General features: G+C 42.3%; 1 protein-coding gene across 1 annotated transcript in view; it reads left to right on the forward strand.

Moving 5' to 3' along the window:
- Window positions 1–3656: 3656 nt before the first annotated feature.
- The window catches only part of LOC139383804 (solute carrier family 35 member F4), a 31975-nt gene continuing 14201 nt past the window's right edge, over window positions 3657–21430 (forward strand). Inside the window, exon 1 of the mRNA XM_071128374.1 lies at window positions 3657–4008. Coding sequence (XP_070984475.1) covers window positions 3786–4008 — 223 coding nt within the window. The 5' untranslated portion in view covers window positions 3657–3785. The remainder of the gene's footprint in view (window positions 4009–21430) is intronic.

Here is a 21430-nt window from a genome sequence, read left to right on the forward strand (position 1 = left end):
AAATTAAATATACCCTACACATATATTGAGAGAGTGAGATATATGGTATTTCTGTCTAAACTGTATACACTGAGTGCACAAAACATTAGGAACACCTGAGCTGTGTTCGAATACTCATTCTAACCACACTAACCTTACTATTTGTGACGAGAATTGATTATATAGTACGCTTTTTGGTCATAGTATGGATATAGTTAGTATGCCAAAAATTCCCGGATGTAGTACTAAATTCACCAAAATATGAAGTATACATGCAGTGGACACTACTTCCGAGCTTTTAGGGACCATAACGCAATTCTTCCCGAAAATGGGCGTGGCTTCACAACGTTTTCAGATTTGAAGAAAATGGAGGAAAATATGCAGCCGAAGTACGACGAGAGAGGATACTATTTCATTGCTTTAATTTTATGACAAATGTTAAGAAAATGTTGAACAATGTAATAAAGTAATAACTTTTCAAAGAAGTTACGTTACATGTTATGTTGGCTGACAATTTGTTAGCTACGCTATCCTAACGAACCGCATAGATTACAACAGTATGTACGGGTATGTTAGCTAGTTACCTAACGTTAGTTGGCTACTAATACATCGAACTAGGCAGGCAGTATTATTAACTATCTGCTATCTAACTAACTACCCAACGTTTATTGACTTGATTATTCACATCATTCCTAGCTAAGTGGTATAGCCGCTGTGCTTTTGTTCATTCTAGCTATCTACTCTGAATTTACTAACGGACAATCTGACAATGTTTTGGATTTACGAACACCCAGAGCGCACTCTGGCAATCCAGATTCAATTCACGAACACACCTGAAATCGTCAAATGTTTAACAAGTCATTTGTTATGCTAACAAGCTAGCAAGAGGTGGCATAGCAACAGCATCAACTTCCGGTAGACAGGCGAAAGTCTAGTATGCTCAACTGAAACGATACCATTCGTTTACAGTATACTAAAATGAACTAATGGTATATAGTATGTAGTATATACACATTAAGTATGTAGTACACAGTATGTTAGTGTGAGTATTCCATTACAGCACTGCTCTTTCCATGACCTAGACTGATCAGGTGAACCCAGGTAAAAGCTATGATCCCTTATTGATGTCACTTGTTAAATCCACTTCAATCAGTGTAGCTGAGGGGGAGGAGACAGGTTAAAGAAGGATTTTTAAGTGTTGAGACAATTGAGACATGGATTGTGTATGTGTGCCATTCAGAGGGTGAATGGGCAAGACACAATATTTAAGTGCCTTTGAACAGAGTATGGTAGTATGTTTGTCAACATCCAAAAGGCAGCTTGGTTTTTTATGCTCAACAGTTTCCCATGTGTATCAAGAATGGTCCACCACCAAAGGACATCCAGCTAACTTGACACAACTGTGGGAAGCATTGGAGTCAACATGGGCCAGCATCCCTGTGGAACGCTTTCGACATCTTGTAGAGTCCATGCCCCGACGAGGGCAAAAGGGGGTGCAACTCAATAATAGGAAGATGTTCCTAATGTTTTGTACACTCAGGCTATGTCAATCTAAACTTTGATTATACAGCCGGTCTGACTGCCCTATCAAATCCAGCCTCTCTTTTAATTCCACATCTAAAACCAGAAGCTATAAATAGAAGCTTAACAGTGTAATTGGTCTATTTATAGGCATTAGATGTCCAACTGCCTGAAAAACATGTTACTGATAATAAGCATCAACTAACACTGCTGTCATGTAACCCCCACTGATGATGACGTGACATCTCATTAGAATAGGGTGGGGGACACGGGGTCAGAATGCTAATAGATTCAATCGATCGTAGGGCTAGAAGAGTAGGCCCTATGACACAGAGTTCAGCTTCATTGACAAGACTAGTAAGACCAGACCCACATGGGTTAGCTGTGCCTGAGAAACATTAACCACCGTCATCTTCACAGAGACAAGATGACAGGCTGAAAATGCTAAGAATACTGAGCAGGAGGATGTAGAAGTGTCAGAATGCATCTTCATCCCTACATCCTCATGTTCTCCTTATTAGTCAGGGTATGTCACATAACAGATACGGAAATGTATTTATTATGAATAAATAATATTGTGAATAAACCAGTCCCCATCCAACCTTGTGAAGACTGGACTCCGGTGGCCAATAAAAGAATCACAGAAACAAACTCATAAAGCCTTTGAGGGAAAACACTTCTGGGCACTGGCATCTCTACGTCGTTGCAGCCATTAAGCTTTCATGTCCCTGCCAGGTAGTAGAGAGATAACTGTTCTGGAGAAAAACAACCAGAGACAATGGAACATGAAGTGGAGATTGGTTTAGTAAGTAAGAGAGGGAGATGAAACACTGCTGGCACCCAGGGGCATCACCACAACTCAGCGAGTGTCTGCACAACAATGCCAACAGGGGTGCAAATTCTCCACACTCTCGAAATCAATTACACACAAAGTGCCGAGGACTTGGACAAAGGCGAATCAGAAAGACATTGAAATACTGCAGCTTGTGTCCTTGAATTTGGAGCCGAATAGTAATCACTTTTTGGGCAGCATCTACAAACTAGGGGATCCTGTCAAGATGAGCTCTCCTTCTTTCCAACGTCAGCCCTGGAACCTCTGGCACCCCCTCAGCCAGCAGGAGAAAATACATTGTTAGGGGCTTTACCTCACATAGTTATGTCCTCATATTTTAATTAAAAACGTTTTGGTTGCTTATAGTTATACTAGAGAGTATGACTACTAACTCTGTAAGCTACTCTATTGTAAAGTGCATGCTTTAACTATCCCTGACCTATGTTTATGTAAAATACCTTCTCCTGATGTATGCCTAATACCCTGACAACTACCTTTGTCCTGCCACAAATCAACAACAAGATACCCCCTTTCCCTTCAATAAACTGTATTTGCAGAATCAGAGGTAGTTGAGGGTATTAGGCCTACATTATGAGAAGGTATTTTACATGAACATAAGCCAGGGATAGTTAAAGAAAATATGAGAAAAATACCAGGAATTCGGCTAAAAATGACTTCAATTTAGGAAGTCTGTTCACAAAAAAAAGAAGAGAGATATATGATCGTGTCTCAATGTAATCAAGGTATGAAATTATTGTTATTTTCAAATACAATCTCTTTTTGGGCTGAGGCTAAATGCGGACAATTTGCAGTGTACAAATTATTATAATTAATTTTCAGCCCCCCAAACCACTTGACCATTTATACCCTAACCATAACGTCAACCTTATACCTAAACCTAACCTTAATTACAAACGAAAACATAATTTTTGTTTTCATTAATATTTACGATATAGCCCGCGTTAATTTAAACTGTGGCTGTGCTATCTAATGGACATCTTGTAAAAGAGAGAGTTATCGAGATCCAAACCCACATCGACCCTTTTAGGTCTATAGCTATGCACTTGTGGAGATCTGAGCTGATTTAATTTGTAGGCTATAAGAAATATGTTTAAACTACCATGTAGGCTATTAAAGGGCACAGCATGGCGCTATTACCATATTGATTGCACCTGTCAAACACTCTCAGATTTCCAAAAGGGTTTTGGGTCCATTTGGGATCGGGCCAGAGACGAGCATACTACACATGAATTTAGAAGCGATAGTGACACGCCCCCTGGTGTACGATGTATGTCATGCTCACTAAGTTCCAATAACCTTGCGCACAGTGTGGTGGAATGTGAAATGTGAATGTCCTTTCATAGCTGTTGATTGATGCCATTGATACTATCGTTCACATGGTGAGCGCGGAACACCCGAATTCTTTCCTTCTGACTGCCCGTTTTGACTTACGATGATCAGTACCGAAGGTGCTGAAAGTGGAGGGGACCAGCCCTGCTTTCGGCTGGAACCGTTGAACACGCACCTACCCGGCAAAGCGGGTGACAGCCACCTTCTCTTCGGGGACATGGACGCCCCCTCGAAAGTGACGGCCAGCGGTGTGCAAGACATTGAGGATAGAATTCTGCGGATCACTGGTTATTACGGCTATTACCCGGGCTACTCCAGTCACAGAAGTAAGTCATGAAAACGACATTTATACATATTTTTTTAAACAGTCGGAAAAGAAAGTAGCCAGCCTAAAAGTCAACTAAACGAACACGTAAAACTAAAGGGCTTTTTTCAGACAATGGCACAGATCGTAGTAGACTATGTATGACCCGCATATTATAGAGGGAAAAAAGAGCTTCGCTTCCCCATATTACATTCATGTTAACCATTTATGGGGGGTTGCAGGAATAGGCCAAAACATTATCTTCACTCACAAAATGAAATAGTGATTGATGTTAATTATACTGGTTTCTACTGTTCTGTCAATCACTGAGTTGTGTTTAATGTCAGAAGTGGGCATTTGTTTTTCATTCTAAGCTGACAGTAGCTGACAGCGTTAGCTATGTCGACTAAGAGGAAGTAATGTTTCTCCTCACATCCCTATTGACTTTTGGTCTGAGACACAAACAATCAACAGCAGACAGACAGACAGTCAGCCGCAATGCAATATCGTAATGTGATGCATAGCCTCAGACATATTTATTACACATTGTATAGTGACTTGATGTCTATGCAAACCATTGTGCCTGTTACCATGACTGTAGTGTTTACTTAATCATTTAACAATCTAGATGACGAGGAGTCAAAAGATGTTGAGGAGTGTATTAGATGTTGGGTGCCTATTGAATTGTTTGTTGCTGGTCATGTTAATAGTTGGCACTCTATTAAAATAGTACATATTTTTCACGTAAACCCCCACCATTGTGCATGCATTGCAGGATACATTGGATATAATGTACTTTGTTTTTTTGCCACCTCAGAGTACTAGAAGAAGCTGCAAGCAGTATGCCTGGGCCACCCTTAATTGGATTGATCTTGATTTGCTATACATCTATGTTTGCTGTGGTGAACCCATGGTTTGAGATGAACCTAGATTTAATTATATGGGTTGTTCATGGGATCTCTGTCTAGGAGCTCTGTAAAGTGGAAAAATCACCATATACAGTGCCTTGCGAAAGTATTCGGCCCCCTTGAACTTTGCGACCTTTTGCCACATTTCAGGCTTAAAACATAAAGATATAAAACTGTATTTTTTTTGTGAAGAATCAACAACAAGTGGGACACAATCATGAAGTGGAACGACATTTATTGGATATTTCAAACTTTTTTAACAAATCAAAAACTGAAAAATTGGGCGTGCAAAATTATTCAGCCCCCTTAAGTTAATACTTTGTAGCGCCACCTTTTGCTGCGATTACAGCTGTAAGTCGCTTGGGGTATGTCTCTATCAGTTTTGCACATCGAGAGACTGACATTTTTTCCCATTCCTCCTTGCAAAACAGCTCGAGCTCAGTGAGGTTGGATGGAGAGCATTTGTGAACAGCAGTTTTCAGTTCTTTCCACAGATTCTCGATTGGATTCAGGTCTGGACTTTGACTTGGCCATTCTAACACCTGGATATGTTTATTTTTGAACCATTCCATTGTAGATTTTGCTTTATGTTTTGGATCATTGTCTTGTTGGAAGACAAATCTCTGTCCCAGTCTCAGGTCTTTTGCAGACTCCATCAGGTTTTCTTCCAGAATGGTCCTGTATTTGGCTCCATCCATCTTCCCATCAATTTTAACCATCTTCCCTGTCCCTGCTGAAGAAAAGCAGGCCCAAACCATGATGCTGCCACCACCATGTTTGACAGTGGGGATGGTGTGTTGCTTTTACGCCAAACATAACGTTTTGCATTGTTGCCAAAAAGTTCAATTTTGGTTTCATCTGACCAGAGCACCTTCTTCCACATGTTTGGTGTGTCTCCCAGGTGGCTTGTGGCAAACTTTAAACAACACTTTTTATGGATATCTTTAAGAAATGGCTTTCTTCTTGCCACTCTTCCATAAAGGCCAGATTTGTGCAATATACGACTGATTGTTGTCCTATGGACAGAGTCTCCCACCTCAGCTGTAGATCTCTGCAGTTCATCCAGAGTGATCATGGGCCTCTTGGCTGCATCTCTGATCAGTCTTCTCCTTGTATGAACTGAAAGTTTAGAGGGACGGCCAGGTCTTGGTAGATTTGCAGTGGTCTGATACTCCTTCCATTTCAATATTATCGCTTGCACAGTGCTCCTTGGGATGTTTAAAGCTTGGTAAATATTTTTGTATCCAAATCCGGCTTTAAACTTCTTCACAACAGTATCTCGGACCTGCCTGGTGTGTTCATTGTTCTTCATGATGCTCTCTGCGCTTTAAACGGACCTCTGAGACTATCACAGTGCAGGTGCATTTATACGGAGACTTGATTACACACAGGTGGATTGTATTTATCATCATTAGTCATTTAGGTCAACATTGGATCATTCAGAGATCCTCACTGAACTTCTGGAGAGAGTTTGCTGCACTGAAAGTAAAGGGGCTGAATAATTTTGCACGCCCAATTTTTTAGTTTTTGATTTGTTAAAAAAGTTTGAAATATCCAATAAATGTCGTTCTACTTCATGATTGTGTCCCACTTGTTGTTGATTCTTCACAAAAAATACAGTTTTATATCTTTATGTTTGAAGCCTGAAATGTGGCAAAAGGTCGCAAAGTTCAAGGGGGCCGAATACTTTCGCAAGGCACTGTACATCCCCTTTACCAATGACAGCAGGAAGAAAGAAAACCCTTTGGCACTCCACAATGCAATTACTGCCAGCAATAGATATTACGTATAGCATATAGAGAATCTATATGAGATTAAGGCCAGTATTCTTCACGTAAAATGCTACAGTGGTCAGAAATCCTATATACTGTAATTGGTCCATTCATTGTGGTATATGTGGGTGTAAATGTAAGGAAGATCTGATACTCTTGTTGAAGATGTCAGAGGAAAAATATCAATGATTCAGTGTCCCTGAGCCTGTTGCGTTTCAAACTCTGAAAAATACCCTACTGAGTTTAATTTGACGTGTCACACAAGCTCCTTTGCATTTCCTAGATGTTATATTAAAGTTAATCTACATTAATTAGTTGTGAAGTTACTTAGACCTAAAGAGCAGTATAAGTCAGTGACACACAGTATCACTCAGGGTGGATAACAAGTCTTTACCAGGCTTTAGTGCATCATACAAGAGGATTTGAGATCTTATTCAGTTATACGAGGTCATCAGCTTTCCAGGTAGACAGGGAAATAACTTTCAGCATAGCTAGGGAATGTCTGAATTGATAAGATATTTTCTTTCACACTGTTAAAGCCACTCTGGAAGATGAGCATACCATGATTTCTGTGGTATATCTGCTCAAGGAATGACATTCCATGAGTGCACCATAACCTATTGTGTTGGATACCTCACTGACTCTCTGGATTCCTCTGCTGTAGCAGTAGATGCATCTGGGGAGAAACATGTATATCTCTCTCTTATTACATGGCTTTATTATCTTTGCTTCTTGGCATCACTTACGATAGTCTAACTAGGAAAGTAATAAACCATGTTTAAATGGACATTCCCACCTGTCTCATCTAATAAGATGAAAGAGAGCCTTCTCTAAACCAACAGTGGCATAACGGACTCTTTGGTAATATAGCCAAGGATAATGAATGGATAGGATACCATCTGTGATGAAATTACAGGTGTAAGGAGCAGGTGTTTTCAGTGTGGAGGGGAATAGCACCCGCAGTCACGTTCTTATTACACTTCTTATGACAAACCAGATGTGGGTCTCACAGAGAAGCTTTATTTGACATCTAGTCTCTATGATGTTGATGTCTGAGGGCTGCCTATACCACTTGTTCATAAGTATTTGTTTCAATTTTGAATTCAGAATTAGATGTCTCTTGAAATGTTGCATATCATTTACAAAGAGGTTGCTGTTGGGATGAAGCAAAAATAGCACAGATATAGAACATTCTTTTAATCTTGCCAACGCCATTGGGTAATTATATTTTTGGCCTTTTTCTGTTGACATTTTGCTTTTGTTGCCATCGGCAGTGAATTAATATTATGCCTCCAAGGAGGATCATGGACTACATTTTCAGAAAGGTTGTTGGCTAAAGTTCACATGGTGGCTGTGATGACAGTGATATGACCAAAAATGTAACTGTTTTGCTGACATTAAGTGATAAGATAACTGACTGAAGTTGGAGTGTTGCTTTGAAATGGTAAAAATTATATAGCTTGCTCTTAACCCAGCACCAGTTCTCAGATCGATTCTGGGGACGCCTCATTGGCCCTGCTCAGCCAATTGCCCATCAGTGTCCCTTGAACAAGCGTTTTTTAAATAATTTTTTATAATTCGTGGTGTATAGTATCATGCCTGTGAAGTGCTGAGATGGCTTGTTCAGTGATCCAGAGGAGCTGTCTGGCTGGCACTGGCATCCCACTGGGCAGACTGGCAGAGGAGAGAGGAAGTGAAATGAAAGGCCTTGGCAACGTCTCTCAGCACCGGGCTAGGCTGGCAGCTCACATTAACATTGACATTGGAATAAGAACTCTGTTTGGAAACTCCAGAGACTGGAGTGTTCTCAGAACAAATATGACAAGGTACACTGATACTTATAGCACTAAAAGTCTCCCCAGACACACAGACAACACATTCACATTTCTATTGAATCATTTAAGATGTTCCCATCCCTAAACAATGCTCCATATCAGTGCTTGTTGACATCAAAATACAGTTGAAGTCTGAAGTTTACATACACATAGGTTGGCGTCATTAAAATTCATTTTTCAACCACTCCACAAATTTCTTGTTAACAAACTATAGTTTTGGCAAGTCGGTTAGGACATCTACTTTGTGCATGACACAAGTAATTTTTTCAAACAAGACAGATTATTTCACTTATAATTCACTGTATCACAATTCCAGTGGGTCAGAAGTTTACATACACTAAGTTGACTGTGCCTTTAAACAGCTTGGAAAATTCCAGAAAATGATGTCATGGCTTTAGAAGCTTCTGATAGGCTAATTGACATCATTTGAGTCAATTGGAGGTGTACCTGTGGATGTATTTCAAGGCCTACCTTCAAACTCAGTGCCTCTTTGCTTGACATAATGGGAAAATCAAAATAAATCAGCCAAGACCTCAGAAAAAACTGTAGACCTCCACAAGTCTGGTACACCTTTGGGAGCAACAGGATGTACATGCATCATTGGTAAAAGCCCTACAAAGTAATTGGTGTAATATTTCTTAAAAATGGTTTAATAAGGAATCCTGTGTGTTTGCCAATGTAGCAAACATACAAACATGGGAGGCAAATTAAGAATCTAGGTGCTTAGGATAGGTGATTAAGGCTAACTCAGCATACACTTCTTAAAAGTGTGCTTGACCACATATTCTCAGTGTTTGTGAGACTTTAGCAACAGTATAGCACAGTATAAAACAGGTGGAGGAAATGCATAGACCTGCAATACCACGCAGATCTCTACTCCATTAATGGATTGACTGTTAGAGGTGGGGGTTTCCATGCATTGTCCCCTCTCTCCTCTGGTCATTATTTTCCTTAGCTTACGCCAAACAGCAGCATAGTACCTTTTCAGTATATCCAGTCCTCCAGCAGTCTCATAGTGCCCTCTTGTGGTCTATTATCTAAACCTCAGCGTCAAGTCACCTTCAGTCCTCCAATGAAATTCCAATGAAATCCTCCAATGAAATTGTTGACATCAAAATACAGTTGAAGTCGGAAGTTTACATACACATAGGTTGGCGTCATTAAAATTCATTTTTCAACCACTCCACAAATTTCTTGTTAACAAACTATAGTTTTGGCAAGTCGGTTAGGACATCTACTTTGTGCATGACACAAGTAATTTTTTCAAACAAGACAGATTATTTCACTTATAATTCACTGTATCACAATTCCAGTGGGTCAGAAGTTTACATACACTAAGTTGACTGTGCCTTTAAACAGCTTGGAAAATTCCAGAAAATGATGTCATGGCTTTAGAAGCTTCTGATAGGCTAATTGACATCATTTGAGTCAATTGGAGGTGTACCTGTGGATGTATTTCAAGGCCTACCTTCAAACTCAGTGCCTCTTTGCTTGACATAATGGGAAAATCAAAATAAATCAGCCAAGACCTCAGAAAAAACTGTAGACCTCCACAAGTCTGGTACACCTTTGGGAGCAATTTCCAAACGCCTGAAGGTACCACGTTCATCTGTACAAACAATAGTACGCAAGTATAAACACCATGGGACCACGCAGCCATCATACTGCTCAGGAAGAAGATGTGTTCTGTCTCGTAGAGATGAACATACTTTGGTGCGAGAAATGAAAATCAATCCCAGAACAACAGCAAAGGACGTTGTGAAGATGCTGGAGGAAACAGGTACAAAAGTATTTGTAACCACCATAAAAACAAGTCATATCTCGACATTACCTGAAAGGCCACTTTCAGCAAGGAAGAAGCCACTGCTCCAAAACCACCATAAAAAAGCCAGACTACGGTTTGCAACTGCACATGGGGACAAAGATCGTACTTTTTGGAGAAATGTCCTCTGGTCTGATGAAACAAAATTAGAACTGTTTGGCCATAATGACCATCGTTATGTTTGGAGTAAAAATGAGGAGGCTTGCAAGCCGAAGAACACCATCCCAACTGTGAAGCACAGGGGTGGCAGCATCATGTTGTGGGGGTGCTTTGCTGCAGGAGGGACTGGTGCACTTCACAAAATAGATGGCATCATGAGGAATTAAAAATTATGTGGATATATTGAAGCAACATCTCAAGACATTAGTCAGGAAGTTAAAGCTTGGTCGCAAATGGGTCTTCCAAATGGACATTGACCCAAGCCTACTTCCAAAGTTGTGGCAAAATGGCTTAAGGACAACAAAGTCAATGTGTTGGAGTGGCCATCACAAAGCCCTGACCTCAATCCCATAGAAATTTTGTGGGCAGAACTGAAAAAGCGTGTGCGAGCAAGGAGGCCTACAAACCTGACTCAGTTACACCAGCTCTGTCAGGGGGGATGGGCCAAAATTCACCCAACTTATTGTGGGAAGCTTGTGGAAGGCAACCTGAAACGTTTGACCCAAGTAAAAAAATTTAAAGGCAATGATAACAAATACTAATTGAGTGTATGTAAACTTCTGACCCACTGAGAATGTAATGAAAGAAACAGAAGCTGAAATGAATAATTCTCTCCACTATTATTCGGACATTTCACATTCTTAAAATAAAGTGGTGATCCGAACTGACCTAAGACAGGGAATTTTTACTAAGAGTAAATGTCAGGAATTGTGAAAAACTGATTTTAAATGTATTTGGCTAAGGTGTATGTAAACTTCCGACGTCAAATGTATGATAGAACAACCTGCTATGTTGAACATATTTGTATTGGCTGGTAGTCAACCTACAAGCAGCAGGTGAATTGAATTACATTTTCACTCAGACATTCTTCATGTAGGCCGATGTCTGCACTCACTTTCCCCTTGTCCCTCTCTCAGCCTGCTATTTTTAACTAGTGTCTAATGGGGTGTGAGCTTTCTCTTGAACCACTAGCCCTCAGCTCTCTTGAGAATGGATAAAAAAACAATGATTTATACAGTACCAGTCAAAGGTTTGACACACCTACTCATTCAAGGGTTTTTCTTTATTTTCTTCATTGTAGAATAATAGTGAAGACATCAAAACTATGAAATAAAACAAAAAAAGTTTTAAACAAATCAAAATAAAGTTTTAAACAAATCACTACCCTCTGTAGCGCCTTGCAATCGGAGGCCAGGCAGTTGCCATATCAGGCGATGTTGCAACTAGTCAGGATGCTCTCAATGGTGAAGCTGTAGAACCTTTTGAGGATCTGAGGACCAATACCAAATCTTTTCAGTCTCCTGAGGGGGTATAGGCGTTGTCATGCCCTCTTCATAATTGTCTTGGTATGTTTGGACCATGATAGTTTGTTGGTGATGTGGACACCAAGGAACTTGAAGCTCTGAACCTGCCCCACTAGGAACTTGAAGCTCTCAACCTGCTCCACTACAGCCCCGTTGATGAGAATGAGGTCATGCTCAACCCTCATTTTCCTGTAGTCCACAATTATCTCCTTTGTCTTGATCACGTTGAGGGAGAGGTTGCTGTCCTGGCACCACACTTCCAGGTCTCCGACCTCCTCCCTATAGGCTGGAAACTATGCAGTATTTTGTTTTTTTTATGTACTATTTCTTACATTGTTACCCCAGGAAATCTTAAGTCTTATTACATACAGCCAGGAAGAACTATTGGATATAAGAGCAACGTGAACTTACCAACATTATGACCAGGAATACGACTTTCTCGAAGCGGATCCTCTGTTTGGACCACCACCCAGGACAATGGATCGGATCCCAGTAGGCAACCCAAAACAATGGCACCGCAGAAGGGGCAGACGGAGCGGTCTTCTGGTCAGGCTCGCCCACCGCTCCCGAGTATATCACTCGCCAATGTCCAGTCTCTTGACAACAAGGTAGACGAAATTCGAGCAAGGGTTGTCTTCCAGAGAGACATCAGAGATTGCAAAATTCTGGATCATTGCTACTCTAAATTCTGTGACGCATACAAAGCCCACCCTCGCCCTCCTTTCGGCAAATCTGACCACGACTCCATTTTGTTGCTCTCAGCCTATAGACAGAAACTAAAACAGGAGACACCCATGCTCAGGTCTGTTCAATACTGGTCCGACCAACCTGATTCCATGCTTCAAGATAGCTTCGATCACGTGGACTGGGATATGTTCCGGATAGCCTCAGACAACAACATTGATGTATATGCTGATTCGGTGAGCGAGTTTATTAGCAAGTGCATCGGTGATGTTGTACCCATGGTGACTATTAAAAAACCTTCCCCAACCAGAAACCGTGGATTGATGGCAGCATTCTCGCAAAACTGAAAGTGCGAACCACTGCTTTTAATCATGGAAAGGTGACCGGAAACATGACCGAATACAAACAGTGTAGCTATTCCCTCCGCAAGGCATTCAAACAAGCTAAGCGTCAGTATAGAGACAAAGTAGAGTCGCAATTCAACGGCTCAGACACGAGACATATGTGGCAGTCAATCACGGATTTCAAAAAGAAACCAACCCTGTCGCGGACACTGATGTCTTGCTCCCAGACAAACTAAACAACTTTTTTGCTAACTTTGAGGACAATACAGTGCCACTGACACGGACCGCTACCAAAACCTGCGGGCCCTCCTTCACCGTAGCCAACGTGAGTAAAACATTTAAACGTGTTAACCCTCGCAAGGCTGCCGGCCCAGACTGCATCCCTAACTGCGTCCTCAGAGCATGCGCAGACCAGCTGACTAGTGTGTTTACGGACATATTCAAATCAATCCCTATCCTAGTCTGCTGTTCCCACATGCTTCATGAAGGCCACCACTGTCCCTGTTCCCAAGAAAGATAAGGTAACTGAGCTTAACGACTATCGCCCCATAGCACTCACTTCCATCATCATGAAAGTGCTTTGAGTGACAAGTCAAGGATCATATCACCTCCACCCTACCTGACACCCTAGACCCACTCCAATTTGCTTACCGCTGCAATAGGTCCACAGACGATGCAATCACAATCACACTGCATACCACCCTAACCCATCTGGACAAGAGGAGTGTTGATTACAGCTCAGCATTTAACACCATAGTACCCTACAAACTCGCCATTAAGCTCAAGACTCTGGGTCTCAAACCCACCCTGTGCAACTGGGTCCTGGACTTTCTGACGGGCCGCCCCCCAGGTGGTGAGGGTAGGAAACAACATCTCCACCCCGCTGATCCTCAACACTGGGGCCCCACAAGGGTGCGTTCTCAGCCCTCTCCTGTACTCCCTGTTCACCCATGAGTGCGTGGCCATGCACGCCTCCAACTCAATCATCAAGTTTGCAGACGACACTACAGTGGTAGGCTTGCTTACCAACAATGACGAGACGGCCTACAGGGAAGAGGTGAGGGCCCTCGGAGTGTGGTTTCAGGAAATAACCTCACACTCAACGTAAACAAAACAAAGGAGATGATCGTGGACTTCAGGAAACAGCAGAGGGACCACCCCCCTATCCATATCGACGGACAGTAGTGGAGAAAGTGGAAAGTTTTAAGTTCCTCAGCGTACACATCACGGACAAGCTGAAATGGTCCACCAACACAGACAGCGTGATGAAGAAGGCGCAACAGTGCCTCTTCAACCTCAGGAGGCTGACGAAATTTGGCTTGTCACCAAAAACACTCACAAACTTTTACAGGTGCACAATTGAGAGCATCCTGTCGGACTGTATCACAGCCTGGTACGGCAACTGCACCACCCTCAACTGTGAGGCACTCCAGAGGGTAGTGAGGTCTGCACAACGCATCACCGGGGGCAAACTACCTGCCCTCCAGGACAGCCACACCACCCGATGTCACAGGAAGGCCAAAAATAAAATCTGGTTGTGAAGATGCTGGAGGAAACAGGTACAAAAGTATTTGTAACCACCATAAAAACAAGTCATATCTCGACATTACCTGAAAGGCCACTTTCAGCAAGGAAGAAGCCACTGCTCCAAAACCACCATAAAAAAGCCAGACTACGGTTTGCAACTGCACATGGGGACAAAGATCATACTTTTTGGAGAAATGTCCTCTGGTCTGATGAAACAAAATTAGAACTGTTTGGCCATAATGACCATCGTTATGTTTGGAGTAAAAATGAGGAGGCTTGCAAGCCGAAGAACACCATCCCAACTGTGAAGCACAGGGGTGGCAGCATCATGTTGTGGGGGTGCTTTGCTGCAGGAGGGACTGGTGCACTTCACAAAATAGATGGCATCATGAGGAATTAAAAATTATGTGAATATATTGAAGCAACATCTCAAGACATTAGTCAGGAAGTTAAAGCTTGGTCGCAAATGGGTCTTCCAAATGGACATTGACCCAAGCATACTTCCAAAGTTGTGGCAAAATGGCTTAAGGACAACAAAGTCAATGTGTTGGAGTGGCCATCACAAAGCCCTGACCTCAATCCCATAGAAATGTTGTGGGCAGAACTGAAAAAGCGTGTGCGAGCAAGGAGGCCTACAAACCTGACTCAGTTACACCAGCTCTGTCAGGGGGGATGGGCCAAAATTCACCCAACATATTGTGGGAAGCTTGTGGAAGGCAACCTGAAACGTTTGACCCAAGTAAAATAATTTAAAGGCAATGATAACAAATACTAATTGAGTGTATGTAAACTTCTGACCCACTGAGAATGTAATGAAAGAAACAGAAGCTGAAATGAATAATTCTCTCCACTATTATTCGGACATTTCACATTCTTAAAATAAAGTGGTGATCCGAACTGACCTAAGACAGGGAATTTTTACTAAGAGTAAATGTCAGGAATTGTGAAAAACTGATTTTAAATGTATTTGGCTAAGGTGTATGTAAACTTCCAATGTCAAATGTATGATAGAACAACCTGCTATGTTGAACATATTTGTATTGGCTGGTAGTCAACCTACAAGCAGCAGGTGAATTGAATTACATTTTCACTCAGACATTCTTCATGTAGGCCGATGTCTGCACTCACTTTCCCCTTGTCCCTCTCTCAGCCTGCTATTTTTAACTAGTGTCTAATGGGGTGTGAGCTTTCTCTTGAACCACTAGCCCTCAGCTCTCTTGAGAATGGATAAAAAAACATGATTTATACAGTACCAGTCAAAGGTTTGACACACCTACTCATTCAAGGGTTTTTCTTTATTTTCTACATTGTAGAATAATAGTGAAGACATCAAAACTATGAAATAACACAAAAAAAGTTTTAAACAAATCAAAATAAAGTTTTAAACAAATCACTACCCTCTGTAGCGCCTTGCAATCGGAGGCCGGGCAGTTGCCATATCAGGCGATGTTGCAACTAGTCAGGATGCTCTCAATGGTGAAGCTGTAGAACCTTTTGAGGAACTGAGGACCAATACCAAATCTTTTCAGTCTCCTGAGGGGGTATAGGCGTTGTCGTGCCCTCTTCATAATTGTCTTGGTATGTTTGGACCATGATAGTTTGTTGGTGATGTTGGCACCAAGGAACTTGAAGCTCTCAACCTGCCCCACTAGGAACTTGAAGCTCTCAACCTGCTCCACTACAGCCCCGTTGATGAGAATGAGGGCATGCTCGGCCCTCATTTTCCTGTAGTCCACAATGATCTCCTTTGTCTTGATCACGTTGAGGGAGAGGTTGCTGTCCTGGCACCACACTTCCAGGTCTCCGACCTCCTCCCTATAGGCTGGAAACTATGCAGTATTTTATATGTACTATTTCTTACATTGTTACCCCAGGAAATCTTAAGTCTTATTACATACAGCCAGGAATAACTATTGGATATAAGAGCAACGTGAACTTACCAACATTATGACCAGGTATACGATTTTCTCGAAGCGGATCCTCTGTTTGGACCACTATCCAGGACAATGGATCGGATGCCATTAGGCAACCCAAAACAATGGCACCGCAGAAGGGGCAGACGGAGCGGTCTTCTGGTCAGGCTCGCTCATCGCTCCCGAGTATATCACTCGCCAATGTCCAGTCTCTTGACAACAAGGTAGACGAAATTCGAGCAAGGGTTGTCTTCCAGAGAGACATCAGAGATTGCAAAATTCTGGATCATTGCTACTCTAAATTCTGTGACGCATACAAAGCCCACCCTCGCCCTCCTTTCGGCAAATCTGACCACGACTCCATTTTGTTGCTCTCAGCCTATAGACAGAAACTAAAACAGGAGACACCCATGCTCAGGTCTGTTCAATACTGGTCCGACCAACCTGATTCCATGCTTCAAGATAGCTTCGATCACGTGGACTGGGATATGTTCCGGATAGCCTCAGACAACAACATTGATGTATATGCTGATTCGGTGAGCGAGTTTATTAGCAAGTGCATCGGTGATGTTGTACCCATGGTGACTATTAAAAAACCTTCCCCAACCAGAAACCGTGGATTGATGGCAGCATTCTCGCAAAACTGAAAGTGCGAACCACTGCTTTTAATCATGGAAAGGTGACCGGAAACATGACCGAATACAAACAGTGTAGCTATTCCCTCCGCAAGGCATTCAAACAAGCTAAGCGTCAGTATAGAGACAAAGTAGAGTCGCAATTCAACGGCTCAGACACGAGACATATGTGGCAGTCAATCACGGATTTCAAAAAGAAACCAACCCTGTCGCGGACACTGATGTCTTGCTCCCAGACAAACTAAACAACTTTTTTGCTAACTTTGAGGACAATACAGTGCCACTGACACGGACCGCTACCAAAACCTGCGGGCCCTCCTTCACCGTAGCCAACGTGAGTAAAACATTTAAACGTGTTAACCCTCGCAAGGCTGCCGGCCCAGACTGCATCCCTAACTGCGTCCTCAGAGCATGCGCAGACCAGCTGACTAGTGTGTTTACGGACATATTCAAATCAATCCCTATCCTAGTCTGCTGTTCCCACATGCTTCATGAAGGCCACCACTGTCCCTGTTCCCAAGAAAGATAAGGTAACTGAGCTTAACGACTATCGCCCCATAGCACTCACTTCCATCATCATGAAAGTGCTTTGAGTGACAAGTCAAGGATCATATCACCTCCACCCTACCTGACACCCTAGACCCACTCCAATTTGCTTACCGCTGCAATAGGTCCACAGACGATGCAATCACAATCACACTGCATACCACCCTAACCCATCTGGACAAGAGGAGTGTTGATTACAGCTCAGCATTTAACACCATAGTACCCTACAAACTCGCCATTAAGCTCAAGACTCTGGGTCTCAAACCCACCCTGTGCAACTGGGTCCTGGACTTTCTGACGGGCCGCCCCCCAGGTGGTGAGGGTAGGAAACAACATCTCCACCCCGCTGATCCTCAACACTGGGGCCCCACAAGGGTGCGTTCTCAGCCCTCTCCTGTACTCCCTGTTCACCCATGAGTGCGTGGCCATGCACGCCTCCAACTCAATCATCAAGTTTGCAGACGACACTACAGTGGTAGGCTTGCTTACCAACAATGACGAGACGGCCTACAGGGAAGAGGTGAGGGCCCTCGGAGTGTGGTTTCAGGAAATAACCTCACACTCAACGTAAACAAAACAAAGGAGATGATCGTGGACTTCAGGAAACAGCAGAGGGACCACCCCCCTATCCATATCGACGGACAGTAGTGGAGAAAGTGGAAAGTTTTAAGTTCCTCAGCGTACACATCACGGACAAGCTGAAATGGTCCACCAACACAGACAGCGTGATGAAGAAGGCGCAACAGTGCCTCTTCAACCTCAGGAGGCTGACGAAATTTGGCTTGTCACCAAAAACACTCACAAACTTTTACAGGTGCACAATTGAGAGCATCCTGTCGGACTGTATCACAGCCTGGTACGGCAACTGCACCACCCTCAACTGTGAGGCACTCCAGAGGGTAGTGAGGTCTGCACAACGCATCACCGGGGGCAAACTACCTGCCCTCCAGGACAGCCACACCACCCGATGTCACAGGAAGGCCAAAAAGATCATCAAGGACAACAACCACCCGAGCCACTGCCTGTTCACCCCGCTATCACCCAGAAGGCGAGGTCAGTACAGGTGCATCACAGCTGGGACCAAGAGACTGAAAAACAGCTTCTATCTCAAGGCCATCAGACTGTTAAACAGCCAGTGGCTGCTGCCAATATACTGACTCAATCTCTAGCCACTTTAATAATTAAGAATTGGATGTAATAAATGTATCACTAGTCACTTTAAACAATGCCACTTTATATAATGTTTACATACCCTACATTACTCATCTCATATGTATATACTGTACTCTGTACCATCTACTACATCTTGCCTATGCCGTTCGGCCATCGCTCAACCATATATTTTTATGTACATATTCTTGTTCATTCCTTTACACTTGTGTGTAGAAGGTAATTGTTGTGAAATTGTTAGATTTACTTGTTAGATATTACTGCACGGTCGGAACTAGAAGCACAAGCATTTCGCTACACTCACATTAACATCTGCTAACCATGTGTATGTGACCAATACAATTTTATTTGATTTGTACGCCTATGTAGATATTCCATAAAAAAATCTGCCATTTCCAGCTACAATAGTCCTTGACATCATTAACAATGTCTACACTATTTCTGATCAACCAGATTTTATTTTAATGGACAAAATATGTGTTTTTCTTTCAAAAATGACATTTCTAAGTGACCCCAAACTTTTGAACGGTAGTGTGTATACATATACAGTATTAATCAGTTTTCCTCTTGTCATGTCAGTCATTGCATTTATTCGAGAGCATAACTTGTCAGAAATGTCCAGATCAACTAGCCCATGTCAGCTAGGTTTCTTGGCCCATTGATTTTGTTGTAATGTTTCAGCCACTCAAATATCACAGGGATACACATTAGACATGGCAAAATGTATAGAATTGCAATAACATTTTCTTTATAACTGCAAAATGTTCTCTGCACCCCATGACAACATGTGTAGAATTGTAGGAAATAAACTTTAAACTTGCAAAATGTTCTCTCCCCCACAAGAGGTGTGAACAGTTTGTGTCATGAACAGTACTTGTGCGCGCGGGAGGATCCCCAATGCTGGAAGGGGGGGCCTTAGTGAAAGTGAACCTTAGTGAACCGCTGCACTAGATGACTGATGGGGGGGGGGGGGGGGGTGTGTTTTGGAGCACCTCCGTCTTGGCACTACCCCACCATTGTAAAATAAAGTTATGCATTTATTAATGCCATGTTTATTCTATTACATACTTTTAAATGATATTATGTGAGCTAAACTTAACGCTGCCTTAGGAAGTCTCTGCTAGTCGAAACACGTTGCAGTTGTGCATCCTGATGTACTATGCTAACTGCTTCTATATGTATTATTTTGTCATTAGTTCACTAAAGTTAATTGCAACATACTGGCTGCCTACTTGTCTTCTTTCTTGGGTTACCCACCATTTAGGGGCCTACCTTCCCACTGCCCTCATTTCACCTGTGAGCTAAACATAAAAATAAAAAATGACTTCTTAAAGTAACATATGTTGAAAGTCCTAATGTTACTGTCCCCACTACATCAACACAAATACATCAGAAATACTGTAGAATTCCACTCATTCCTATTGAGGAGTGCCAATATGACCGAACGGTGGCTCCAAAGCCTCTCACTGGCCAATACATAGCATCAGCAACAGGATGTACATGCATCATTGGTAAAAGCCCTACAAAGTAATTGGTGTAATATTTCTTAAAAATGGTTTAATAAGGAATCCTGTGTGTTTGCCAATGTAGCAAACATACAAACATGGGAGGCAAATTAAGAATCTAGGTGCTTAGGATAGGTGATTAAGGCTAACTCAGCATACACTTCTTAAAAGTGTGCTTGACCACATATTCTCAGTGTTTGTGAGACTTTAGCAACAGTATAGCACAGTATAAAACAGGTGGAGGAAATGCATAGACCTGCAATACCACGCAGATCTCTACTCCATTAATGGATTGACTGTTAGAGGTGGGGGTTTCCATGCATTGTCCCCTCTCTCCTCTGGTCATTATTTTCCTTAGCTTACGCCAAACAGCAGCATAGTACCTTTTCAGTATATCCAGTCCTCCAGCAGTCTCATAGTGCCCTCTTGTGGTCTATTATCTAAACCTCAGCGTCAAGTCACCTTCAGTCCTCCAATGAAATTACAGCTAGTAAAAGGGGAGCTGTGACTGGAAGTCTACTTAGCCTTATTACTACCTGCATGTATAAATCAACATGGAGAGCTCCTTAAATCACACCCACTCTGACATCCATTATCTCCCTAGAAGAACCACTGAATACACATAACATGGGCACATCTATGGCATATGGTGCTCCTTATTTGCATTAGTTAACAAATACTTAAGATGACCAAAGTCCTATTGGTACACAGTTACAGTTACATCATACAGAAAATAATGGGTAATGCTTCTAACTACTGCTCCTAGTCTGCTATTCTCCCTTATGCCCACTAGATGTCCCCCTCTTAAAACTTGTGATTTCTTCATCAACAGATGATGGGCATTGATTTTAATCATCAATCTTAGCTTCACAACCTCACACTATTTTGTATAGTCCTGTAATTATTTAATATGTTTAAGAACAATGTAGATGAACATTCTATGCTTTGTTATAATCATATGGGTAGTCAGAATACTATTATACCACTGCCTACTCTAATACGTTATTTCAGGAACTCTCTCTCCTCTCTGTCCTCTCGTCCTTTTCCTACTCATCTCTGAGACGTACTGATTAACAGAGAGATGCATAAAGACAAAGGGCTGTATGGTGGCAGAGGGGCATGGGCTAATCTGAATGACAAAGGCCCTGAATGGGGCTACTGCGTCAGTGTACTGGGCCAGAGCACACCAGAACAACGCCGTTGCTATGGAGGAGTGCTGAGTTTTTTGTGGGGACCTGTGCCCTGGTCCAAGATGCAACAGCAGCACTGTGTTGGCCACGGATAAACCCTGGTTGGGGGTCTATGGGGTTGTGATGAGAG

The sequence above is a fragment of the Oncorhynchus clarkii genome, chromosome 25 (genome assembly GCF_045791955.1).
Source record: "Oncorhynchus clarkii lewisi isolate Uvic-CL-2024 chromosome 25, UVic_Ocla_1.0, whole genome shotgun sequence".
In the NCBI taxonomy this organism is placed as follows: domain Eukaryota; kingdom Metazoa; phylum Chordata; class Actinopteri; order Salmoniformes; family Salmonidae; genus Oncorhynchus; species Oncorhynchus clarkii.